This window comes from Filobasidium floriforme, assembly GCF_021052385.1.
Source record: "Filobasidium floriforme strain CBS 6241 chromosome Unknown HD553scaffold_7, whole genome shotgun sequence".
In the NCBI taxonomy this organism is placed as follows: Eukaryota; Fungi; Basidiomycota; class Tremellomycetes; order Filobasidiales; family Filobasidiaceae; genus Filobasidium; species Filobasidium floriforme.
Genome location: NW_025763628.1, coordinates 347,222 through 371,753, shown reverse-complemented (window position 1 = coordinate 371,753; position 24,532 = coordinate 347,222). Strand labels below are relative to the sequence as shown.

The window sequence follows — 24,532 nt, the reverse complement described above, 5'->3', positions numbered from 1 at the left end:
CCTCGACGCTGCTGATGGTACCTGTTATTTCCGAGGACGGACATGACTAGATCGTGTGGTGAACCGTTGGCGGGTTGGTGCGTCGTGCGATGCGTGTCTTGGGCATCGTAGGATCACTTATGTGGTGATGGTGTTGGGTTGCTCTTGCCGCTATTCGTGGAAAGCTCCGAAAGACGTGTTTTTGTTTTGGGCCGAGGCTGTGCGTGTCGAACAATTGCTTCCGCTCTCGAATAAGGGGCAACGAGGGGCAGGGGCGGGGGGTTGGTCCTTGATATAAAACTCGAGATGGATCTCATCATTTCTCTCGATCTCACGACATTCTGACATTGCACGTACTCTGTACTACACATATTACACATTCGCATCACGACGGAAATCATCAACAACACCAATCGTCGACAAGATCCACTCGCCAGTCGAAAACCGCATCGCATACACACCCTCGTTCAACCCATCCATCGATCAGCAAATTAGCAACGTACTTGTTGTCGAAGGATCCACGCTCTTTTGCCACATACGGATCTTCGTCTTGACAAGGCTACCTCGTTCTACACATCTACACGTACATACGTAGCCATGCTCACACCGGTTTCCATCTCGGCCATCGCTCTCGCCTCCCTGGGGGTTACTGCCGCCAAACAGTGCGCTCAGTTCGATACTAGCAACAACCTCTACCTGTTCGGGGGTGAGCAAGATTACAACCTTGGGCAGAGCGACTCTTGGTCTTGTGGGTAGAAAAGCATCAGGCATCTTTTTCCCGTACACGGCTGATCGTCTACGCAAACGATCGACTAGCCCCCAACCCGCAAGCTCTGACGAGTGCTGGACGACCGCCTTGGACAGGCAACAACACTGCTTGCAGCTTGGCTCAATACAGCAATGCCCTTTATGTGCTTGATGCCGATGCCGCCAACCCGGGAGTAAGGAAATCTTTCTGGCGTTTCGACCGAATCAACCTAGTGCTGACGAGGTTACATTTGCGCAGGATGTCTATATTTATGATTTTGCCGCTGGCACCTGGTCGAAGCAGACGACTACGTCTCCTCCCGGTGAATATGGCAGTGCTCATCGACGTAACGTCCAAACTACAACTGACCAGTTGCATGTCACGATAGAGCTCGCGACCGGATCGTCGGTCTTGGATCACGATACGAACGTCTTCTTCGCTCTTCCTGGCGACGACGGGTCCCTCTACTCCTTGGACCTCAGCAGCGTGACTAACCAAGCCAGTGGAAACGCTATTGCCTGGGAGGCAGTCACCGACCCTAATTTCAAGATGGATGGTCGTCAACCGGTGATGTCGCAGGCCAGCAACCATATTGGTATGTAGCCCTCATGTCAACAAGTCTGGTCGATATCTCGCGCTGACGGCGCTTATCGCTTCTGTAGTCTTCTTCAATGTACCTGGCAATCCCGCTGGCTCAGCCAATATGTTTGTCATCCACTGTGAGCCGCCGACATTCGAGTTCTCTCACCACCGTTATGCTTGCTTATCGATCGATCGTCGCTCGCCTAGACTCCTACTTCCAGCCAGAAGTTCAGGCTTTTTCGCTGGCCAACGGCGCTACCGACAACTTCCCTACCAGTTCCGGGCAAGCGCTTCCTATTCCTTTGGCTAGCACTGATGTGAGCTGCGCTGCGTCTCATTGGACGTTCAAGACCGTAACTGATAATCTCTCTTTCAACCAGGCTGGCAAACAAATCGTCTTCGTTCCAGATGATTTCTCGCATACTTATGTGTTGACTCACTGGACCAACCCTGGTGATTGGTCTTCCGTAAGCAACGGTATTACAGATACTGCTAGAAAGATGGAGCTTTAACAGTATTCTCAAATGCTACAGCTGTCGGACGCGCCTGCTGGAATTGAATCTCTTATCAACAGCACGCAAACCCTGCCCGCGCCTAGCAGTCAGGACAGGTCCGCTGCGTACGCCGCATCTGTCAACACGCTCGTCCAGTTCACCTCGAGCGGTGACGTGTACTATCTGCCATCCGCTTTCGGAAACGGCTGGACTGTTCAAGCTAATGCCGCTTGGCAGAAGCTAGGCTATTCGGTCGCTGGCTTGAGCGGAGCATCCCAGAGCACTGTCGTATCCTCTGCTTCTGGAACTTCGACCACTGCTAGTGGGACTGGTGCGACTTCAGCGGTCGGCAGTCCCTCGACGTCTGTGAGCAGAGCTAGCGGGACGGGCAGTACCGCGACTGGTAGTACCCCTACCAACGCTACAAACTCTGGCATGAAGATCGGTTCGCCCTTGTTTGCGCAGGCGGGCGTTTTCGTGATCGCTCTGGCTGTTACCGGCGCCCTCTTGTAATTGCTGGTTTCGTCGCTTTGTCCACGCATATGTTGCGCGCTCCAATACCATATTCTTGCCGTTATGAAAGTCCACATGTGGTGTCCCTCGCTTGCGTTTTGAATCAGACAAGAATCGAATTGTACATGTCGGCGAAATATCAACTGGCACTGTGGGTTACATTATGGGTATCTCGTTAACTACGGGGTCGCTCGGATGCTCTCCCGCTTGGTCGTGTCTAGCATAGAATTGTCGTCACTGGGTGTAGGCCAAAATTGAGGGATTGAAACTCGCTAAGCTATGCAACTGGTGGCCTCGCCGTCGGTGTAGGCCGACCACTGTAAGTCCTCTCGCCTAGACCGGGTGTCCGCCATCCCGCAGAAGATTGATAACGGCCTTGCATGCTGTCAACAGTGGCTCGTTCGCCCGAGATCCCCGAGGCTGCACCAACTCTTGCATCAGAATCAAAAAGGTATTCCACCTGGTCGACGACCTCCGCAGAATTCGTCTCTAGCTCTGGAGGGGCTTGCACGGCCACCGTGAAACCACTGGACGTTTCCAGGATGACATCTATCCCGGGTCCTTGAACTCCATCGGCCTCACTGTCGTCATCCGACCCGATCCACCTCGTCCTGTGAACGTTATTTGGATCGACCTGAAGCGAGTCCAACGCTTTGATGAGATCGGAGGCTAGAGTCTGATCGTTGGGCGCATCCTCTACTATTGGCTCCCATCCTTCGGGAGGGGAACCTGGCGGAGACACCAAAAAGTTGCGAGGATGGGCCGGAGGTAAGAGACGATTCGGATCGGGGTTTTCAGGATTGTGAGGCGTCGAACTTTCCATTCCCTCCTGAGCCAGGTTGAGTAGAATCGACTGGGATGTAGCGGGCAGCGGGAATAGACGCAGAGTCAGACTGAAGAATGAACCACTCGTCAGATGATGTGCGGAAAGGACAAACGATAGCGTCGAGGACTAAGAGGCTGCGACTTACCCTTGCTGACGTTTGCTGGCGTCCGTACCATCCCCAAGGATGTTCTCCCGATTTCCGATGGTAAGCGACCCGCCTCCAATCTCACGAGCCGATCGTCCTGCGTCAACCCGATCCCAAACGATAATGACCCTGCCTAAGCCTTTGACAGGTGCCCAGTGTAGTATGGTCCCGAACTTTCCGTAGAAAGCATACAGCAGCTCCAGAATATCGACTGAAAACAAGGAAGGATGCGGTACGAGGAGGGCGTATGTGTTGGTAGGCTCGTGTGTTTCGTGGTCATCAGTTCCCGACATGTTGCAGGACGTCAATGTCTATCTGCGGGATTGTATATGGTGTATTGCCACAGGGATTGAGAGTGTGTTGGGTAGCGGGTAGCCACTAGTCTTTACATCTAACCCTTTCCTCTTGGCCTCTTTACAATTTCACCTTGTCGGAGTTGCTGCTCATGTACAGAGTACATTCATATGGTCGCCAAATCGACCGCTTTTGCCACGTCATTACGCCGATCGTCCGACTGGTATTGCCCTTTCGTTTTTGATAAGCAGCGCTGAGCAGCATATCCGGGGTCGTACCTAAGCACCCAACTTGCCGTCTGTTTGGCAGCTTGTGTGGCGGCTGATCTGCCTCTGGCCTCTGGCAGCCTCGCTAATAATCTGGCACGAGCGACCGACAGGATCTAAATCCACTGTTTCCTCTTCGGACCCCTTGTCGGGAATACCGTCGCTGATCGCTGAACTCGCGCTGGTACTGTGCTATATAAATCAAACACGCATCGCTGGATCGGCCTCTGTACTGGAATGTCCATAAGGACGCTTGGCTATCTTCTCACCTAGAGCACACTATACGGAAAGGATTTCGCAAAGATGGCAGCCCGGAAGCTACAAAGTGAGTGCTCAACTGTGCTCTTATTGAACGGAAACTGGGCTGGTCAACAGCTAATCCCCCGAGCTCATTGGCATCGACGCAGCCGAGATTGACCGGACCTTGAAAAAGGTCTCGGAGGGAGTCGACCTCTTCGAGTCTATCCACGAGAAGCTCATGGCCTCCACGAATGCGACTCAAAAGGACAAGTTGGAGACCGATCTGAAGACGCAAATCAAGAAGTTACAGAGACTTCGAGACCAGATTAAAACATGGCTCACTAGTAACGATGTCAAGGACAAGACGCAGCTGATGGATAATCGAAAGCTGATCGAATCCGTAGGTAGTAAGGAGTATGTGCAACGACGTTTTCCCCACCTTATGCTGGATTCATATCTTCGTGGTCCTACAGCAAATGGAGCGGTTCAAGGCGTTAGAAAAGGAGATGAAGACCAAGGCGTTTTCAAAAGAGGGACTCATAGCAGCTACTCGGCTAGATCCTCAGGAAAAAGCCAAATTGGAGGCCAGGCAAACGATCGAAGAGTTTGTCGACTCTCTCTCGAGACAGATAGAACAGGCCGAAGCCGAGATAGAGATTCTTCAAGCGAGCTCTACAGGAGGTAGGGGTAAGAAAAGCGGAAAGAGCTCTAGTGCCGGAAATTCTGAAGGACGGATAGCGGAACTTGAGCGCTTGAACGAGCGACGGAGTTGGCACATCAGCAAACTGGAAGCCGTAATGAGGTTGTTGGAGAACGGCAAGCTCTCGGTCGAGCAGGTAACAGAATTGAAGGAGGACGTTTCTTACTTTGTGGAAAGTAATCAGGTGAGGTCTTCTATAGCTGGAGTTGAAGGATTGCCGGCTGAACACGTTGGCGTGTACGTCTGTCTACCCAGGAAGAGGACTTTGAAGAGGACGAAGGCATCTATGAGGACCTCCACCTCGATGAAGAAGAAGATGGTCTGGGTTTGATGCAAGATCACGAAGACGGCCAGAGTGAAAGCGATATGCAAAGCGTTTCGGAAGGTAACTTTAAGCGGTCGAGACCAGTCTTTTGTCAAGGTGCAAGCAACTCACCTGGTTTATACGTCCTTGTCCAGACATACGAACTCCTGCTAGACCAAGCGTTACCACCCGAACTTCGACCAGTGCAGGAGACGAAATAAGTAATGTATGGCGAAATCGTCCGAAGGGTCTGTTTCCTGCTCTGACTCGTCGCACATCATCAGCCGCCTAGTCCCGTAGCAGCGAGAAAGACGCCATCGCGCAGTAAGTTTGTCAATGTTCAACGGTCAATGTATCGCTTGTCCTAATTATGTTTTTCTTTTATAAGAAGCGACTTCTGAAGGTTAGACGAGATACCGATTACAAATCAAGCGCGCCATCTGATCAATCATCCCTTGCGATACGCCTCGCCCTGTAGCCAAGACCCCAGTCCGTCAAGTTTCAAATCCCTCTGTTCAGCCTGTCAGTCCGGCTTCGCGACAAACGATACCCCCGCCTCTGCCTCCGATCAAGTATGCTGCCGCTGCTGCTGCCGCGGTTGCGCAAAATTCAACCTCGACCGCGGCACCTGCCCAGCCTACTCCAATGGTCGGCGCTCCCGCGACTTCCTCTGCTGAAGCCGCATCTGCCGATTCGAGGGCTAGCATGTCTTCTCCTCAGTCGAATCAGACCAGAACGATTGATACTCAGGTAACAGCGGAGTCGTATGCGGGAACGGATACGAACCTCAATGCAACGATCCACTCGGCTCGTGAGGCTTCTGAAACCGAATCGCACATAGCTCTACGTGCCAAAGGTGAGTTCACATTTCAACCGCCTTGCGTCGTCCTCGCTGACGTGATCTTACCCCTTGCATCGATATATAGCATCTCCGCCGCATGTGAGTAACATGCCTGCTGCAGCATGCGAAAATGATCGCGCTAAGCCTAGATGCAGCAGGAAGTACCGACCGGCTCGATTAAACCATCAGAAGGCCTGAATGCTGGCTCAGGTTCGTATTTTGCTTCGAATACGGAAAGCGCGTCGCCTTCGCTCTCGGTCGGCTACAAAGCGACAGGGAAACCCGTGCAGCTGCAGCCGACCGCACCGCCCAGTCATCAACATGCGCCTCATGCACTTTCCGACTTGATGTCGCATTTCGAAAGTGTCAAGCAGAGGTGTAAGCTGCAGTTGGAGCCTGCCCGTAGCCTGATATTGATAACTCTGTTCTCTTGCTTGACTGAATAGCCACGGATAGGCTGACCGATGTCAATTCCCTACATGCAGCTCTCGAGAACGGTATATCTTCTGCTCCCGAACCCCGCGATTCCGAGAGGTCAGTGGGGTGCATTGGTCGCTTTCGGCTCCTTGCTGAACTCCTGACCTGCTGCTCCAGACCAAGATATTACCATCCCCGTACGCCATATGTCACCCCCCAGTACTATCCTCAACAGCCTCATCCGGCATTAGACAACAAGGAAATCTATTCCCGAATGGACCTCGACACGCTCTTCTTCATCTTCTACTATCGGACAAATACCTATGAACAGTGAGTCGGCAGGAATATTCGATATCGGTTTAGCTGCAACTCGAGTTGATGTGCGATTTTGTAGGTGGTGTGCAGCTCGAGAACTCAAGAGGCAATCCTGGAGATACCATAAACAGTACCTCACCTGGTTCCAACGGCTTTCACAACCCCAAGCCATTACGGACGAATACGAGCAGGGGATGTATGTCTACTTTGACTGGGAGAATGGATGGGCGACACGGAAAAAGTCGGATTTCCGATTCGAGTAAGCCAGCTAGCTGCGTTGCCGAACCTTAGCTACCCTTCTTGTGACGACTGACGTCCTCACACGATCGTTCTAGGTATTACTATCTCTCGGAAGACTAAACATGTTTTCAATGGTCGCGACGTGTTGTAACGATATAGATCTTTTCCTGGGGCTATTTGTTTGACCGATTTCAATATCCCAACATGGGCAATCATGGCGCACATTGTTACAACTACTGAAAGGTAGGGCATTGTTGTGGCTCGCTCGAGCGCTGAAAGACAGCGACACCAGCATCGAGACGTAAGGGTTCAATCACAATCGGTCATCAGATCATCAGCCGTTCAGAACTCTGGATTGACGCATGAGTTCTATAGTCACGTGACCTCACCACTTAATGGGGATCACTGATGTAGGCATATTGGTGTCTACTTATGCTACTTTTCTGCGTACAAGTCTACTGGATCGCCCAAGTCCCTCGTCATCAGTTTTGAATCGTGTGAGAGCGGGAACTCACTACACAGCAACTGATATGGATGATTACAAGATTGTGAGGCAGAAGGTCTCCGAGAATTTCGATGGCTGGCCCGAGGAAGATCTGGGAACGCCCGAGAATGGCTGCCATAAAGATGAAAGTATCAAGGGACCCCCCCAGATCTACCACGGAGCGTGGATCGGTCAGAGATTCCTCAAAGGAAGATACATCATCGTAAGGAAGTTAGGCTATGGACAACATGCTAACGTGTGGCTGGCCAGAGATCTTGCATGAGCCAATTCCGTCCTTGTCGGCTATATCTCGAGCTTGATTGTTCGTCGGTTCGTAGGGAAGAGCGCTTCGTCGCAATCAAAATCATGACCGGATTTGCGAGCAAGAATTATCAAGCTGGAAAAGCTGATGAAATCGGTATCCTCAAGAAGTCACTTTCCGCAGCGGAATCGCAGGAGAAATACGCAGCACACATCGTCCGTTACTACGACAACTTCACGTATACTGGACCGACATCGGTCGTACACAATATCATCGTGACCGAACCTCTCGCTCACAGCCTACAAGAACTGCAGAATACTTTACCCAACAGAGCAATCCCGCTTTGGCTGTGCAAATATTTCGCCAAACAAGTCCTACAAGCTATTAGCTACCTGCATGAAGCGTGTGGAGTGGTTTATGGGGGTGAGCAGCTCTATGACAAGTTGCGAGTTGACAAGTCAACAAGTCTCTGATGTCGGCAAATCTTCTTGGTCATGATATAGATCTCAAATCCGACAATATCCTTTTTCGTCCCGAAGACGTCGATGCAGTCATCAATCAAGAACTGATCAACGATCCGTCCTGTTCTTACGACCGACCCGAAGGGAAACCCGTATACGGCGGCACAATTGCTTTCCGATCCCAGCCCCTGCCTCCTTGGACTGGCAAGGGTAGCAAAGAGGCTATCGGGAAGATGACGGCCGTCTTAGCCGACTTTGGACACTGTACGCATACTAAGGGGAGATGATACAAACGCCGGGCGGTACTTATTCTTGCTTACTTCCTCACAAGCTCACTGGTCGCACCAACATTTCCAAGAGATCATCCAACCATTTTCCTTGCGAGCCCCAGAGGTTCACATGGGGTACGGATGGACTACGTCCGCTGACATCTGGAGTTTTGGCTGCCTGGTAAGGCTCTCGCACGGAGGCCTTGGCCGAGAGCGATGGTGACCGGCGTTGTTGCATTGATTCAGATGTTCGAGTGGGCAACGGGTGTTTGGTTATTTGAACCCGACCTCTTGCCATCTTGCAGTGAAGAGGAAGCTCATCTCGTACAAATGACGGAGGCCTTGGGAGAAAAGATTCCGATGGTCATGATCGAAAAGAGCAAGCACAAAGACAAGTATTTCGGAGCAGACGGTGGGTCATTCATTTCAACCGGGATTGTTTGAGATTGCTGGCTGAAACGCAATGTGGCCTGCGATAGGGAATTTTGCGCACCCCAAAGCCGAGGGAGGATTTGCCTATCCTACTGTAAAGGAATCTTTGAAACTTATCGCGCCCCAAATGTCCTCCGAAGACAAGACTTCGCTGGAAAGGTTCATCCGAAAATGCTTGGCTTCCAACCCGAAGACAGACCGACCGCCTCTGATCTACTCAACGACGCTTGGTTCAACGATGCCTGATCTGACCAGTTATCTCGTGTTGAATGGAATCCAAGAGGGAATTGAAACGTGACTGCGAAACTATCGATTGTGATAGTCCCTGACTCTTTGCGACATGGTTATATATTATGTGCGTGCAACAGGTGTTGCGATCATTCATGATCTGTCGTATTAAGGTTGGACGATCGATCCACTCGGCCATTTGACCATACATCCCGAAGTCCACAAACCAAACTGCAAGGTTACGGGCAGATTCCACAATGCAATGCCCTTTACCCGGATGTGGCCTTCTGTTACGGACCGAGCCAAAAATGGGATTGTTACGGACCGACCCAACTTGGCCTCCACACAACGTACCACCTACATCGTACCACCTACAACGTACAGCCTACAACGTACCAGTTACATGGTCCAAAGTACAATGTACTCCTCTCCACCTCCCACCTGCAGTGCCACTATCTGGCTACACTGTACCTAACACAATGGGCCACTCACATTGCCCCCGACACAATGTATGGCACACAGTGTGCTGTCCCTTCCCTTCCTACCCTTCAGTCCACGATGGACATACACAATGTGAACGCACAATGTGATTACACATTATGATACTAGGTCTACGTTCTCTATCTCAACTAGTATATATAGCTGGCCATTTCAGCCTGTTTGTACTACTCCCCTTCCATGTTCTCTCTTCTTCCCCAAGAAGAATTATCATATGTTACTTCCCTAAGCCTTAGCCACCCAACCACCTCTCACTAATCAATATTTGAGCTCTCGTCAAGCCCTTCACAGTCAGCAAGTGTAAGGCACGGGCGCTACCCCCGATGGGGGTCCCCCTGGACAGGCTGACAGCATGCAGGAATGAGGCAAGGTATGGGTAGACATCTAAATGTAGTAACGGATGTAGAGCTATTATAGAGGTACTAGTTCTACATCAAAACAACCATACCAAAAAGTACCCCCGCCGGGGGTCGCATACGGGAGTAGTGTACGGCGTGTCCAACGCGTCACGTGATACCTATAACAGGCAAACCCTGCCACATTCCTTTTACAAAATAGTATATATAGCTGGCCAATCCAGCCTGGTTGTACATTTCCTTTCATGTTTTCTCTCTTCTTTCCCAAGAAGAGTTATCATATGTTACATCCTTAAACCTTAGCCACCCAACCACCTCTCACTACTCAACACTGGAGCTCTTGTCAAGCCCTTCACGGGTCAGCAAGCAGATTGCGCACCAAGCACTTCCCGTTGAGTATCTCTGCCTTAGCACAATTCCTACTGACGCTTTCCACCTAGGCTAGCCTTGTTGTGATATCGGCCTAAGCTGATGGTGTAGCTGACCCTTTGATGGTGTTGATGTTATAGCCGTCACGTGATGCGTCGCTACTCCCGCAAGAGACCCCCTCGGAGGTCCCTTCGGAGACACCTCTCGACATCCCCACAGGGGTCTACTTTTACATCCCCTATAGGTGCTTATTATAATAAGCTCATTGTATGTATATACTCCATCCGTTATTACATCATTATCCTCAGACCTAGCCCCGCGTAGACTGTTAGTTCTCCTCCCTAATAGTTGACTGACGCTATCTCTTATGTGAATGACTATGTATCTGGTTGCTTGTTGCTTAAAAGTAAAAGTAGTACATGAGAGGGGAAAGAGAAATCAGACCAGAATGGCCTGCTATATATACTTTTCTGGGAAGGGGCAAATGGTGGCAAAAGTGGTGGCAAATGGGTTGAGTGTTGAAGATTGGCATGCTATGACATCATAGGTGATGCTCAAGGTGCAATCTCAAGCACAAAGGGTCAACATGTGACCAGAATCACATGTAGTGACTGAAGACGCACTTATGTGACCGGAGTCACACTTATGCGGCCAGAGACACACATATGCGACTGGAGTCGCATATTGGCGATGTCATCTGTGACTGGAGTCGCAAATACGTGACTGGAGACGCAATATGCGCGCAGAGTTGCAATTGTGCGACTGCTCCAGTTGCAAGTTCACTAGGGGACATGCTCATCAGAATAGCATATATAGCAGACCATTTAGGTCTGATTTCTCTTTCCCCTCTCATGTACTACTTTACTTTTATGCAAGCAACATTGATTCATCTTCACAACAAGACAAGAGAGCACTAGTAGCACACCATTACTATTGCCTGGGTACATCAAATAACCATCAACCTTGGTGGGTCTAGTTGTTACTTCATAATATTCACGTTCTGCATCAATCGGTAATGGACTGCACATCTTGGTGATGATCGATTACTACAGCGGATATCACCACGTAGAAATACTACAAAGTTAAAGTGAAACATTTGACAAGTCCTTCACCTGATTAGGAATACAAGAAGTCAGACTAGAACGGAAAGCTGAGGTTATACAATGCAACAATGGCGGAGATTTCACCAGCAATCAAGGGAAAGAGTACTCTCAGCCACACGGCATTTGTCATGAAACAACTACTGCCTATACCCTAGAACAAAACGGAAAAGCCAAACGCTCAGTTTGCACCTCGAAAGAAGGATGTCAAACCTTCCTCATCAATGCCGCTTTATCTGATAGAGCTTTATCCGATCGATACTGGGCCTTTGCAGTGAAAGTTTTCTGCTGAGTCAGGAACATGACTCTGACATATGTAACCCAGACACAGGCCCCTTACCAACGCTTCTACTCCAAGATCCCTGATGTCGCACACTTGTGAAGCTTTGGGTCCGTAGCCTTCGTACATCTTAATAAGCATGAAAGACAAGGAGCTTTCAGCCCCAGAGCTAGAAAGGATGTGTTTGTCGGGTACAACCAGGAGCAGGGAAGCAAGAACTGGATCTTCTACGACCCCCGTAACTGGAAAGTGATAGAGTTGTGCCGCACCACAATTTGGGAGAATGTACGGTGGAACAATAAACAAATCAGTCCAGACTAGAAGTTCCTGAAAGAAGATATCATTGCCAAGTCCCTGTTGGATCCGGCAAGGAGGGAAGATGACAGGAACATGGTCCAGAGGACGGGGAGGGCGACGCCCAAGAACAAGAGATACCTCTGCTCCTGCACCAGAACAGGATGATCCGCCAGCAGCTCCCAAAGATAGAATCAGGAGACATAACGCTGCTCCACCTCCTCCGGTTGCCCCACAACATGACGACGACCCAGAAAGAAATCCTTTAGCTCCAAGACACGGAGCAAGGGAGCGTCAATTACCAGGGAAGAGCTGGGAGAATCCTCTTAGACGTGCTCGACACTGAAGTCTATGTTACATATCTTGTTCAACTACAAAATCAACCGAAGGTAGACAAGATACTTGAACGGGCATATCAGATCGGACTCAAGAGCGACAAGTCTGAAGACAGATTCCACCAAGCAAAACTTTTGGAATTAGACGTTATGAGTAAGAATGAGGTTTGGGATCTACTGCTGCTGACCGGGAGAAAACCCATCAAGAGTCGCTGGGTCTGCACCAATGAATTCTTGGCCAATGGTAACACCAAGGAGAAAGCTTGCTTAGTTGTACAAGGGTATACATGTTAGGTTGCCAGCAACCTGTGAGTTCTCTGGGACTTGTGTAGGGTAGTAGGTAGGTAGATGAGTGTGATAGCAGATGGATTACATATTACAATAGTGATTGTAGTAGTTAAACGTTACCTATCGTATCATAAGTACCTTCTCCGTTGGAGTTGCTGGCGGAATACCCGTTTGGATGTATGCTCTAGTCATACCGCAGATGGCTATAACAATACATAAGTCGAAGGAGTCGATTACCAAGGAATTCCTGCCCCGGTAATCAAGATGGAATCAGTAAGGATTATACTGAGCCTTACAGCTCTACTCAATACGGAATTCATCCAAGAAGTCGTTGAAACCACTTTCCTCTATGGACACCGAAGAGGAGAACAGGAGGGGGATGCTTGGATGTTCTTACAACAGTGCTAGGGATGTACATAGGAGAGATGAAGAACTACTAAGCTATGTACTCCCAGCTGTCTCGCCGCATCAGCGCGCGACGCCTCAAAGAAGATGAGGACGCTTATATGAAGCAACTTCCAGGTTACTCAAACTCCAACTGGTGAATAACTTGGGGACCAAAAGTTGACAAGCGGATACATATGAATCGTGGGAGGAAGCCCCATCTGTTGGCATTCGAAGAGACAATTGGTCGTCACACTTTCCTCCACCAAAGCAGAATACATCGCCCTTGACTCCACAATCAGGGAAGGCTTGTGAATCATGTCGATCATGGAACAACTCCTTTATTCGGTCACGACTCCAGTTCAAGTGTTTGAGGACAATCAGGCATGCATCAAACTGCCACGCAACCCAATTAACCACTCCCGGACCAAACACATTGAAGTGGCAATGAAGTGGAGAAGAAGAATTTAGACGTCGACTACCTAAAGACAGAAAACATGTTAGCCAATGCACTTACAAAACCCCTCGACAGTCAACAACTCAGAGAACCCAGCGAAGCAATGGGACTCGACTTCAGCACCAATCATGATTGGATCGTGCAACACCTTTACTTAACCTTACAACATCACTCGGGGTAAAATGTCACGTGACTCGGTGTTGACGCAGCTAGCGTCTGCTTGCCTCTACTCTAGATAATCACCCTTCTATCATTCATGCTCCCGTAGACTACTTTACACCTGTGTTCTCTAGCTAATCACTAGGGATTATAGGTGAGCCATAACTTGTAGTAATTCTCATGGTATGTAGCTAATTACTAGGATAGCCTTAGTTTAGGTCCGGTACACAGCAGAGGTAGAAGGATTGGTTCCCGATTGTTTAGAGGTCGACACAGCAGAGAATTTGGATTTCGTCCTCTTCTTTGTTGGACCAGGGGCCGGTTCCATCAGGGCAAAATCTTCATTGGACAGGTTGACAGTAGAATCAGAGTGTCTGTTTGTCCTGGTGGGAGCAGGGGTTTCTTTGAACAAAGTGAGTTCTGCATCAGACTGGGCAGATGCTGCGAGGGATCACACTATTGCCTAGCTACATCGAGCAACCAACCTTGGTGGATTTCATTGTTACTTCACAACATATTCAGTTCGCAACATCTGTTGAGATATCAGCCTAAGCTGATGGTGTAGCTGTTCCTTTGATGGTGTTGACTATTGCTATTTGTTGTGTGAATGACTATGTATCTGGTTGCTTGCACAAAAGTAAAGTAGTACATGAGAGGGGAAAGAGAAATCAGACCCAAATGGCCTGCTATATATACTTTTCTGGGAAGGGGTAAATGGTGGCAAAGTCGGACAATATTGGTGTTCAATGTTTGAGAGGAGTCGGAGTTTGTGGTTCAATAATCGAGATGTGTTGGAATTTGATAGTTGAGATTGCTTGGTGCTCAATAGTCGTCAGTGTTTGGCAGGCTATTTCGAATCCATTCCTTCTAGCATGTTTCATGCTTTTTGCTTCCACCTTGCTTCCTGTTTGCTTCCTGCTTCCTGTTGTTTACTTTGTGGTTGAGATTGCCTCCATAAGCTGATGATTAATCATCACATGCCTATTTCCAACAAAGTTGTCCATATCCAGTCCTGCACCAGATTGAGATTTACTTCATGGGGTAGATTGCAGGCATTGAAAGATGTTGTCCCTTTTACAATCACTAGTGGGGGAAGGGCAATACCTGAAGCGGATGGGCATTCAATGGTTGTCATCCACTCCCCCCATGTTGATCCTGCCTTGCAAGCCTTCTTTGCTTTTGGCTGTCCCCTTTCACACTTGGCAGGTGTTAAAACCCTGCTAGACTGCCTTGTGCCAATGGCAATACCATATTGAACATGTTGGAGGGTGAATATCTATGACAGTCTAAAAGAACCTTGAGCTCATTGTAGAAGGGGCTGAGCTTTTGAAGGGCACTATTATAGGCATCCGCAGTACGCATGTCATACACGCGTGCGGTGTAAGTTTTCACCTCATAAGGACGACCGTTTGGAGACCTCTCAGAGACCCTCTTGGAGACCTTTAGGAGATGTGTCTGAAGATGTCTAACTAGCACCTTGTAAAAGTTGAACATCTTTTACTACGGTCATGACCATACCCGCACCTTCTAGTCCCGTGTATTACTGTTCAGGCTTGCTGGCAAGCCTTATAGGCACATTCATTAATCCTGGACTTTACAATGATGCGTGTCCTTCTAGACAGCAGCAATGGAGGGATGCTGAGAGCATAGCTTGTCTACCCAATTGATTCCTCAGACTCACTTCCAACACAGGTTCTGGGATAGCCAATTGGGACAACCTCAAGCGGTTACATAGGAGCTCCTGGGCGGTCTCACAATGACATGAGTGGGTGGCAGGTGGTCAGATAGGAACTCCCGGCAAATGTATGATACAATTGTGAGCTCCTCTTCATTAGTGAGGGCTTGCTGATGCCTATGTGCGCCTTGCCATGTGTTACGTGTTATGCAAGAGTCTTGTAAGCACGATTGCAACTACCCGTGTACTGAAATTCACATCATCACCAGTCCACCTGCCAATTGTAGAACAATATACAACTTTACATCGACAGGTACGACGATCCTATTCAGGGTCAAAGTGTAACGCCCTTACTGTTCATACACCAAGACACTACTGCCAGTACATTGACGTATTTGGTACAATTCACAAACGGACTTGAATTGACTCCAACAACCAAATCTGGTTTGGCCACCAAAATTGGTTTGGGAACACAAACCTACCACCATACAGCCATCTCAACTCTGACTCTACTTTTTGCCATTGTTCTGGACCCTCAATACTCTCTAGATTCATATATATATACTTAGCGAACTTGACCGTACTTGACAGACAACGCTCAGTAATAGTGAAAGGTCAAGTCCCAATATTGCATTCAATATACATCTACCTGACTTATCTAAACGGGTTCAAGACATATTACAGGGAGGTTACAAATGTAAGACATCGCTAACTAACTTGCATCACGCCGCTTGCACTGAACCAAACTTGCCTTAGTACCAAGCGACTCCGCTTCCTTGTCCATGCATCTATCTCTGGATTTGTTCCCTTATCTAAACTCGCTTCACCCAAAGCAAACTTACTTCATCTCCCGCATACCTGCGATCTGCCAAGAACCTTAGACCTTACGCTCAAAGACTGTTGTGAAGTAACAACTAGATCCACCAAGGTTGGTTACTTGATGTACCTAGGCAATAGTAATGGTTGTTGGAAATAGGCAGGTGATGATTAGTCATCAGCACTTGGAAGCAATCTCAACCACAAAGTAAACAACAGGAAGCAGGAAGCAAACAGGAAGCAAAGTGGATCCAAACAGGATGCAAAGTGGATGCAAAGTGGAAGCAAAGCATGGAACATGCTAGAGGGATGGTTTTTGCCACTGAGGCATCAATGCCATTGGGTGGCAAACCTGAGGGACTTCTGCCATTGGGTGGCAGATCTGAGAGATCATTGCCACCAATAGCAAACGTAATCACGGTCGACTGGTGAACAGTTCACAATCGTTCATTGGAAAAGTTATAACTCAACCCATTTGCCACCACTTTTGCCACCATTTGCATCCTTCCCAGAAAAGTATATATAGCAGACCATTCTGGTCTGATTTCTCTTTCCCCTCTCATGTACTACTTTACTTTTATGCAAGCAACATTGATTCATCTTCACAACAAGACAAGATCAGCACTAGTAACACACCATTACTATTGCCTAGGTACATCAAGTAACCAACCTTGGTGGATCTAGTTGTTACTTCACAACAGGTTATGAGCTCAGTAGTTGTGGCCCAATCTACACTTAGACTTAGCTCACAAAGGAACAACCTCAACTATCAGGATCATCGAGAGGTGTTACGGACCGACCCAAAACGGCCCTACACACATGAGTCTACGCGCCTCAACTCGTTGTGTCGACACAATGAGTATCCTCGTTGTGTCTACTTGTTGAGGATCCGCAACGTAAATCCTCGTTGTAATGCCACGTTGTGGATACTGGTTGAGTATCCCCATTGAGGATACACGCCTGGGCACTTGCCCTCTCCCTTTCCTGCCTTGCAGTGAGGCAACTCAACGCAACGAGACACAACTCGAAACCCTCTTTGTGGTGGCAAACCCTGCCACGTTCCTTTTACAAAATAGTATATATAGCTGGCCAATCCAGCCTGATTGTACATTCCCTTTCATGTTCTCTCTCTTCTTTCCCAAGAAGAATCATCACATGTTACATCCCTAACATACTTGCCACTAGCCAACTCTCACTACTCAACACTAGAGCTCTTGTCAAGCCCTTCACGGGTCAGCAAGCAGATTGCGCACCAAGCACTTCCCGTTGAGTATCTCTGCCTTAGCACAATTCCTACTGACGCTTTCCACCTAGGCTAGCCTTTCGCTACCACTAGGCCCGACCGTAACAAGAGGATATCACTGGACATAGTTGGACAGGTTTATATTACTGGTCAGTAATAGGATAGTCTCACAGCTTTGGAGACTAAGGACTTTTAGATCAAGAGAGGATCAATAGTCAGCATCAGACTTGGACATCAGTATCCAAGCAGCAACAAGACTTGAGGCAACACAGACACTCAAGCATCAACATAGGACAAGTCTTGGATATCATTGCCAACAATGGATACTACCAACACAGGCTCTTCCGCAACCAGTAGGATACCTATCCTGACTGGGTTGAACAACTACTTCCAATGGAGGAATGCAGTTGAGGATGGAGCACTTGTCTATGGAGCACTGCATGTGCTCACAGAGGAGCCAAAGGAAAGACCTCTCAGGCCTCTGGAGATTGAGGAGATGGATGGCTCAAAGGTAGCACCTCCCTCATCTATTGTCTCTCTACACCTAGAGGAGTATAGGGAATGGAAGACCTGGAAGGAGAAGGATCAAAAGGTCATGGGTCTCATGAGACTCAATGTCTCCTCAGGCATCAGGATGGAACTTGCAGGATGCAACACTTCCAAGGAGATCTGGGATAAGCTAGCCAAGCTTCACCAGATGGACGACAAGAACTACAAGGCAGACATAGAAGAAAGGATCACTACACTCAGGATGAGTGAAGGGGATGATCCAGCCAAGTTCTTGGAGCTGTTCAGCACCTTATTGCTGAAAGCCCAGACAGCCAACTTCAAGCTGTCTGAGGAGGATAAAGCTACCTATTTCCTCAGGGCTTTACCTGTGACATATGAATCCCTCAAGTCAGAGTGGAAGTCACTACAAAGGATCAAGGAGATCACCAAGCAACCTATTTCCACCTTTGAGGATCTCAGGGGAATGTTCAATACCTACATTGCTGACTTTAAGCGTCAGGATGAGGTCAGGTTGCAGACTGCCATGATGGTTAGGAAAGCCAGTCATGGGCAGCAAAGGAGGAACTTTGGTCAAGGTCAACAAAGGAACCATAACAAGGACCAATACAACAAGAAAGCCTTATCTTGTTGGAACTGTGGGAAACAAGGCCACTCTAGCAAGGATTGCAGAGCTCCTAGGATAGGAGATGGCTATACCCACAAACCCAAAGGACTGTCATACAACAGGTTCAACAATCACCACAACAAGCCTACAGATGATCTAGCAGCCCTGCACAGGAACATGGCAGGTGCAGCTATTCAAGAGATCTCTGAAGAAGAATATGCTGCTCTAGTCAAAGAAGAGAGCATAGAATGGCTTGTGGACCTTGGAGCCAGCTCCCACATCTGCAACAACAAAGATGTGATCAGCCAGCTAGAGAAATTAGCTTTCCCCAAGAGGTTCAGGACAGCCTCAGAAAGTGCTACTGTCTCTGAGCATGGTGGAAAGGTTACCATGAAGTTACCTCAAGATCAGAGTGCCATGGGGCATCTAACACTTCATGATGTGGTCCTCATGGAGGATGCACCAGCCAACCTGCTTAGTCAAGGAACATTACTGGCTAAGGGATGGAATGTAGATATCACCCAACATGGTGGTATGATCAGCCAACATGGGATCAACATTCCAGTCTACAAGACAGGTCCAGGAGGAACTTTGAGGGCATTTACATTGCCACTCAAGAAGGATTACTACATCCAATCTGAGCAACAGGAAGATGTTGGCTCATCGGATAAAAGGGAAGAGCAAGAGGACCTCTACCTTACTGTCCAGGACAAGGACACCATACAAGGATGGCACAACAGACTGGGACACATGGGTGTCAGTACCATCAAGAAGCTTGCAGCATCAGGACGACTGCACATTACAGACAAGGACACCTCTACCTTCAAGATGGAAGAGTGTGAGGTCTGTGCTATAGCCAAGACAACCAGGCTCACCTTTGGTGACATCTCAGTGGCAGCCCAAGAACCACTGGAGATAGTGCACTCAGACATAGCAGGACCTCTCAAGCCAGATCTCAATGAGAACATCTACTATGTTACCTTTATTGATGACTTGACAGGCTTGACCTGCATGGGTGGTTTGGGGAACAAGACAGCAATGGATGTCCTTGAATGCTTCAAGAACTTCAAGAAGATCACAGAACTGGCTTTCAACAGGAAAGTGCAATGTCTGAGGACAGATGGTGGTGGAGAGTATCTGGGAGGCATGAAGCCATACTTGCAACTACATGGGATAGTTCACCAGGTCACCACACCATACACACCTCAACTCAATGGCACAGCAGAAAGAGCAAACAGGACAATCAAGGAGATGTGTTCCTCCATGCTTATTGCTGCCAAGATGGACCACAAGTGGTGGTTCCATGCCATGCAATATGCTTGCACCCTCATCAACATGGGCAAGCAGTATCAAGGGAGATCTCTGGAGGAGATCATGTGGAAGCACAAGCCAGGGTATGGCCAACTTCACCCCTTTGGAACAGAGTGCTGGATCAAAGTACCCAAGGAGGGCAGACTCAAGAATGATCTCACCACCAAGAAAGCAATCAAGGGGAAGCTGCTGCATCCAAACATCACTGGAGCAGGCTACCTTGTGGTCATACAAGAAGAAAGAAGAGATGTCACCCTTACCAGCAGGGATGTTGTGTTCAGGAGGCCAGAGGGAGCTAGTGAAGGGAGCACTGCCCCAATGGGAACACAGCAACAACATCAAGGACATCTTCCAGACCAACAGTATAGAGGTACCAAGTCACCTAATGTTGTGAAGTAACAACTAGATCCACCAAGGTTGGTTACTTGATGTACCTAGGCAATAGTAATGGTGTGTTACTAGTGCTGATCTTGTCTTGTTGTGAAGATGAATCAATGTTGCTTGCATAAAAGTAAAATAGTACATGAGAGGGGAAAGAGAAATCAGACCTAAATGGCCTGCTATATATACTTTTCTGGGAAGGGGCAAATGGTGGCAATGTCAAACGATATCGGTTGTTTGGCGAACAATATCAGTTGTTTGGCGGTCGAACAATATCGGTTGTTTGGCAAACAATATTGGTTGTTCGCCGAACAATATCAGTGATTTATTTCAAATCCAATCCTTCTAGCACTTGCTAGAATGTCCAGTGCCTTTTGCTTCCTTTTTGCTTCCTGTTGTTTACTTTGTGGTTGAGATTGCTTCCACGTGCTGATGCCCAATCATCACATGCCTATGTCCAACAAAGACCACCCCTAGCAACCTCCGCCGTGATACCATGTCTGGCGGCGACCAGAGATATGTTTTGATAATGTCACATGGGAAACCTCGAATCCTTTGGCAATGTCACATATGCTCCTCCAGAGACTAGAGTTAATGTCACATTGAGTATGGTAGACAGCTATAGCTTGCTCCAGAGGTGTATTAATATTGTCCATGGCAGCTACTTCTCAAAGAGAGCTATGTCGTCATGTTATATCATTCTTTAGGAATGGACAAGTATATGTTCATATTGGTCATATTCACATGCTTCTGTAGTGAGTGTGTTCCGCTTCCCAGTGCCACACGTTAGATACTCACAAGTAGACTTGGAGTACAAAAATAAGAGGTGATTGTACAAAGTACAAAGTACAAAGCACAATGTGTAATGTGGAATATACAAAGCACGTGATGTGGAACTATGTAGAAAGTGCAAGTTGTTTCCCTGATACTTTACATGGGTGGAGAGTTGGTATGTGTTTTTTTTTGAGCTATGGGTCGCATAACACTTCATTACTTACTGGTTGCATGTTTGGTAATAACTGTCGTGTAGCAACAACTAGGTCCACCAAGGTTGGTTACTTGATGTACCTAGGCAGTAGTAATGGTGTGTTACTAGTGCTGATCTTGTCTTGTTGTGAAGATGAATCAATGTTGCTTGCATAAAAGTAAAGTAGTACATGAGAGGGGAAAGGGAAATCAGACCCAAATGGCCTGCTATATATGCTGTTCTGATGAGCATGTTCTCTAGTGAACTTGCAACTGCTCCAATGGCACAATGGCAACTTCTTACACATATTGTGACTCCAGTCACAATGACATCACCTACATGCAAATTTAGTTGTGTAACGTGATGCCAATCATATATGTGCAACCGCATTCACAACATCTCATCCCAATCATATATTAATCCTGTGTCTCTGGTATTGTGACATGAGCATCACCTATGCTATCGCAGCGTGCCAATCTTCAACAGGACAGGCATACATGCGCTACAGAACGATCCATGATAGGAACAACTTGACTACAACAAAGTATTTGCCTTTACCAACTTTATCTTGGACTATCAAGGTAAAATTGACAGCTCCAACGATAGCTCTTGGGTGTGTTACGGGATCATCACGTGAGTCGACTACCGACACGCGGGCTTGTTCTACGGACATCAGCATACACCTAAGTCCGGCTCGACGAGACGAACCCGATTCCCTCGGGGCAGATCCGGTCGCCCCTACCATTCACCGAAACAACAATACATCCCCGGTACATATCACAAACAGGTACAAGGACCTTGAGGTACCCTACAACCATACTCAGGACCTCGACAACCTTACTCAATGTACCCAGAAACAAATGCCAACTCAAACTCGCCTCCTCTACCGAATCCGGTTGCTCTCGACAGGATTCGTCTGTTTGCCATCTTGCTCTTCCAGTTTTGCCATCTCCAATCGTCCTTTTGTTCTAGGATCTTTTCAGTGTTTGCCAGCCTTGTCTCCGTATAAATAGCTAGAGGAACTTGACCGAATTCGATAGAGGACGCTCTGTAATAGTAATAGGTCAACTTCCAATATCACGTTCAATACACACCTATCTGACTTGTTGCAACATCTTCAAGACATCTTGTGGAGAGGTTACAAACTCAAGGACGGCGCTAAGTATCTACGGTTCATCGTTTTACCTTAGAACAAACCCAGTACCTCACACCAAGTGATCACCCTTCCTTGTCCATAAATCTCTGGATTTGTATCCCTTATCCCAATCCGCTTCATCTAAGCGGACTCGCAACATTCTCCCGACTGCCTGCGATCAGTCTTAAGCACCCTACGCCATACGACTAGGACCTATCTCCAATTAGCCACCTCCACCGTGACAAAACAACACAAAACAACACTCAAGTCAAGAGGTCACCTGCAGCTTCTCAGAATCTCTCAGTCATACCCAGGGTTATGTTAGGGGTTCCCAATTAGGGCGTTAGGGGTAGGGCTTAGCGGAATCAGTAGTTATGGGTTAGGGGGGTTAGGGGATTAGGGAGGAGAGGATATCAAGCTGTTGTTACGGACGCGCAGGGTAAGGGGTTAGGTCCTTATTTCCAACTTTTTCACCGCCTCTCTCAGACAAATACCGCCTCCTTATCAGTTCTGTATCGGCATATAGGCATGCCTATCATAGAGTATGCTGGGATCACGCTCGTAGCTTCAACTTGCGCCAATTAACGAGCGGTCACTCGTTCCATTCCAGCTAAAGATGCCAAACCATTCGAGCTCTTTCCTGCACTCATGCTCCAACTTTCCATAAAGCTTAAGCGATGAATAGAGGTCGCGCGTCGATCGAGCTTTTATATTTCGTCTTTATCTTCTCGCGTGACCTCGCCATACGCCGTGCCAAACAAGATCGTGATCAACGTCCACAACCCTATCTACCCTTCTTCCCCTTTCTGCGCGTTGCTCCCCCACTGCCATTCCCACCAACCTTGACATCCTCGCTAGTACTACCCTGCATACCCAGCCCGGAAACCTCTTTCCCAGGCCCGGGCTTACTATTGCCCGCTCCGTTACGTCGTTTCTTGTTTTGTCCTAACGAAGAAGGGTTCTGGGCAAGCTGGGCTTGGTAGGACCGGCGTTGGAGGAGAGGGAGCCATCGATCCGGCTGTTGAAGTGAAACGAAGAGGCGAAAGGTGAAGCCAGAGAAAGGTGCTGGTCAGGCAACGCTGACATGATGACATGAGCGACGGCAAAATATTGGGGACTTACATCTTGTTCGACAGCTTTACCCTTGACGACCCCTTTAGGCAGCTTGTGCCTCGTCCTACTTTTGACGCTGACATCCTGTAATTGAACCCCGACCTTGGACCCGCTCGCCACTGCGGCCGCGGACGCTGAAGATTCTCCGACTTTGCCTGAAGCTTCTTCCCCCATCACCCCCATTCCAGCCTTAGCAACCCGTCCCAACGCCGGTAAATCCCTTTCCAAGCTCTCCATATCAACGTTACTTGAACTGGAAGATAATTGAGCTCTGAACCCATCCTTTTGGAAATCCAAGTGCGTATGCGTCGAGTTGAGATTGTCCAAAATATCACTAGACTCGGGAGAGTCGGAGGGACAGCTTGTGAGGAGGTCGTTATAAGTTTGTTCGGCTGTAGAATAGTTGCCGGCTCGGTAGAGCTGAGGCGGAGGGGGATCGGGTGACAAGGCAGGGAAAGATTAGATGGTCAGCTAGAAACTAGCGAATGAGGAGAGCTAAGGGAAATGGGACGTACAATCTGTCCCTTGAGATGGCCGACCTTTCTTCCCTGTTCAGTCTCATACCCCATGGTGCTCATGTTGGTGCTAGAGCTTTCCATCCGTTCAATCATCTTCAATGCCTCATCCCCCCTGTGTAGCCTATACAAGCAGTACGCCCGTTCGAATTCAAAGTCATCGGCATTATCGGACGGGCTGGGATTAAGCGGGGAGTTGGCGTGGTGGTACTCTTCGAAGGAGGCAAGGGCAGTAGGGTATTGATCCGTCTGAAGCAAGAGAAAGAGGAGGGTTTTGAACGCCGGTAACGATTTCGGGTCCAAAACCAGGACTGCTCGTCAACCCCTCATAATCAGCTTCTACTGCCAGCCCCCTTCAGAATGTAGAGGCGACGAAGAACCTACTCTTCCTGCACGTCTTGATCGCGTTCTCCAGATACCCCTCGTTGATTTGGTCGACCAACCCAGCGTGAAGCTTCTTGAGCCTGTCCTCAGTGCTGGCGGGCGCACGGGGTGTGAATTTAGGACGCGGTCTACCGGCTGCACCGGCGTTGCTGGCCGGGCGGGGTTTCGCAGTCGAGGGTTTCTGTGACATGATTAGCGAGTCAAAAGCGATCGCCCTGCCCTGCTGTAGAAATGTATGCACGTATGCAAGTAGGTGAGTGTCGCTGATGGAAGAGGTCGAGATCGAGGGACTGTCCCTTCAATCCCGGCCTCCCCGCC

General features: G+C 48.5%; 6 protein-coding genes across 6 annotated transcripts; 3 read left to right on the top strand and 3 right to left on the bottom strand.

Moving 5' to 3' along the window:
* The first annotated feature begins 236 nt into the window (after window positions 1-236).
* HD553DRAFT_308683 (uncharacterized protein) lies at window positions 237-2,406 on the top strand. The gene is made up of 8 exons (XM_046179575.1): window positions 237-727; window positions 796-920; window positions 986-1,049; window positions 1,116-1,322; window positions 1,390-1,446; window positions 1,517-1,626; window positions 1,690-1,776; window positions 1,843-2,406. Exons 1-8 carry the CDS (start codon window positions 577-579, stop codon window positions 2,314-2,316), a joined length of 1,275 nt encoding a protein of 424 aa, XP_046037711.1. The 5' UTR covers window positions 237-576; the 3' UTR covers window positions 2,317-2,406.
* On the bottom strand, window positions 2,407-3,683 carry HD553DRAFT_294385 (Calcipressin-domain-containing protein). The gene is made up of 2 exons (XM_046178465.1): window positions 3,288-3,683; window positions 2,407-3,209 (listed from the first exon to the last, which is right to left on the bottom strand). The coding sequence occupies exons 1-2, from the start codon at window positions 3,578-3,580 to the stop codon at window positions 2,594-2,596; spliced, it is 909 nt and encodes a 302-aa protein (XP_046037710.1). The 5' UTR covers window positions 3,581-3,683; the 3' UTR covers window positions 2,407-2,593.
* A 226-nt stretch (window positions 3,684-3,909) lies between these two features.
* On the top strand, window positions 3,910-7,212 carry HD553DRAFT_308678 (Not1 N-terminal domain, CCR4-Not complex component-domain-containing protein). The gene is made up of 14 exons (XM_046179574.1): window positions 3,910-4,172; window positions 4,255-4,487; window positions 4,561-4,971; window positions 5,043-5,172; window positions 5,247-5,317; window positions 5,376-5,415; window positions 5,480-5,494; window positions 5,570-5,947; window positions 6,018-6,031; window positions 6,091-6,310; window positions 6,379-6,466; window positions 6,527-6,679; window positions 6,744-6,923; window positions 7,000-7,212. Exons 1-14 carry the CDS (start codon window positions 4,151-4,153, stop codon window positions 7,022-7,024), a joined length of 1,980 nt encoding a protein of 659 aa, XP_046037709.1. The 5' UTR covers window positions 3,910-4,150; the 3' UTR covers window positions 7,025-7,212.
* A 156-nt stretch (window positions 7,213-7,368) lies between these two features.
* HD553DRAFT_308675 (kinase-like domain-containing protein) lies at window positions 7,369-9,177 on the top strand. Its single transcript, XM_046179573.1, has 6 exons — window positions 7,369-7,533; window positions 7,659-8,073; window positions 8,154-8,375; window positions 8,443-8,561; window positions 8,627-8,792; window positions 8,860-9,177. The coding sequence occupies exons 1-6, from the start codon at window positions 7,435-7,437 to the stop codon at window positions 9,108-9,110; spliced, it is 1,272 nt and encodes a 423-aa protein (XP_046037708.1). The 5' UTR covers window positions 7,369-7,434; the 3' UTR covers window positions 9,111-9,177.
* A 2,091-nt stretch (window positions 9,178-11,268) lies between these two features.
* Window positions 11,269-13,531, bottom strand: HD553DRAFT_323081 (uncharacterized protein; the record flags this gene model as incomplete). The annotated part of the gene is made up of 5 exons (XM_046181364.1): window positions 11,269-11,337; window positions 11,704-12,206; window positions 12,461-12,538; window positions 13,088-13,426; window positions 13,462-13,531. The coding sequence occupies 5 exons, from the start codon at window positions 13,529-13,531 to the stop codon at window positions 11,269-11,271; spliced, it is 1,059 nt and encodes a 352-aa protein (XP_046037707.1).
* Window positions 13,532-22,677: 9,146 nt separating this feature from the next.
* Window positions 22,678-24,448, bottom strand: HD553DRAFT_334603 (uncharacterized protein). Its single transcript, XM_046182153.1, has 4 exons — window positions 24,215-24,448; window positions 23,831-24,141; window positions 23,325-23,735; window positions 22,678-23,220 (listed from the first exon to the last, which is right to left on the bottom strand). The coding sequence occupies exons 1-4, from the start codon at window positions 24,402-24,404 to the stop codon at window positions 22,987-22,989; spliced, it is 1,146 nt and encodes a 381-aa protein (XP_046037706.1). The 5' UTR covers window positions 24,405-24,448; the 3' UTR covers window positions 22,678-22,986.
* Between the last annotated feature and the right edge of the window lie 84 nt (window positions 24,449-24,532).

Excerpts from the sequence above, each read along its gene's own strand:
- HD553DRAFT_308683 (XM_046179575.1), top strand. The coding sequence starts at position 577 with ATGCTCACACCGGTTTCCATCTCGGCCATCGCTCTCGCCTCCCTGGGG. Across the intron at positions 1,050-1,115 it reads GACGACTACGTCTCCTCCCG|AGCTCGCGACCGGATCGTCG; the intron begins GTGAATATGGCA and ends ATGTCACGATAG. Across the intron at positions 1,447-1,516 it reads CAATATGTTTGTCATCCACT|ACTCCTACTTCCAGCCAGAA; the intron begins GTGAGCCGCCGA and ends TCGCTCGCCTAG.
- HD553DRAFT_294385 (XM_046178465.1), bottom strand. The coding sequence starts at position 3,580 with ATGTCGGGAACTGATGACCACGAAACACACGAGCCTACCAACACATAC. Across the intron at positions 3,210-3,287 it reads GCCAGCAAACGTCAGCAAGG|TCTGACTCTGCGTCTATTCC; the intron begins GTAAGTCGCAGC and ends TTCATTCTTCAG.
- HD553DRAFT_308678 (XM_046179574.1), top strand. The coding sequence starts at position 4,151 with ATGGCAGCCCGGAAGCTACAAA. Across the intron at positions 4,173-4,254 it reads GGCAGCCCGGAAGCTACAAA|CCGAGATTGACCGGACCTTG; the intron begins GTGAGTGCTCAA and ends GCATCGACGCAG. Across the intron at positions 4,488-4,560 it reads ATCGAAAGCTGATCGAATCC|CAAATGGAGCGGTTCAAGGC; the intron begins GTAGGTAGTAAG and ends GTGGTCCTACAG.
- HD553DRAFT_308675 (XM_046179573.1), top strand. The coding sequence starts at position 7,435 with ATGGATGATTACAAGATTGTGAGGCAGAAGGTCTCCGAGAATTTCGAT. Across the intron at positions 8,074-8,153 it reads GTGTGGAGTGGTTTATGGGG|ATCTCAAATCCGACAATATC; the intron begins GTGAGCAGCTCT and ends GTCATGATATAG. Across the intron at positions 8,793-8,859 it reads CAAGTATTTCGGAGCAGACG|GGAATTTTGCGCACCCCAAA; the intron begins GTGGGTCATTCA and ends GGCCTGCGATAG.
- HD553DRAFT_334603 (XM_046182153.1), bottom strand. The coding sequence starts at position 24,404 with ATGTCACAGAAACCCTCGACTGCGAAACCCCGCCCGGCCAGCAACGCC. Across the intron at positions 24,142-24,214 it reads GATCAAGACGTGCAGGAAGA|TCCTGGTTTTGGACCCGAAA; the intron begins GTAGGTTCTTCG and ends GTTGACGAGCAG. Across the intron at positions 23,736-23,830 it reads GCCATCTCAAGGGACAGATT|CTCTACCGAGCCGGCAACTA; the intron begins GTACGTCCCATT and ends CCTCCGCCTCAG.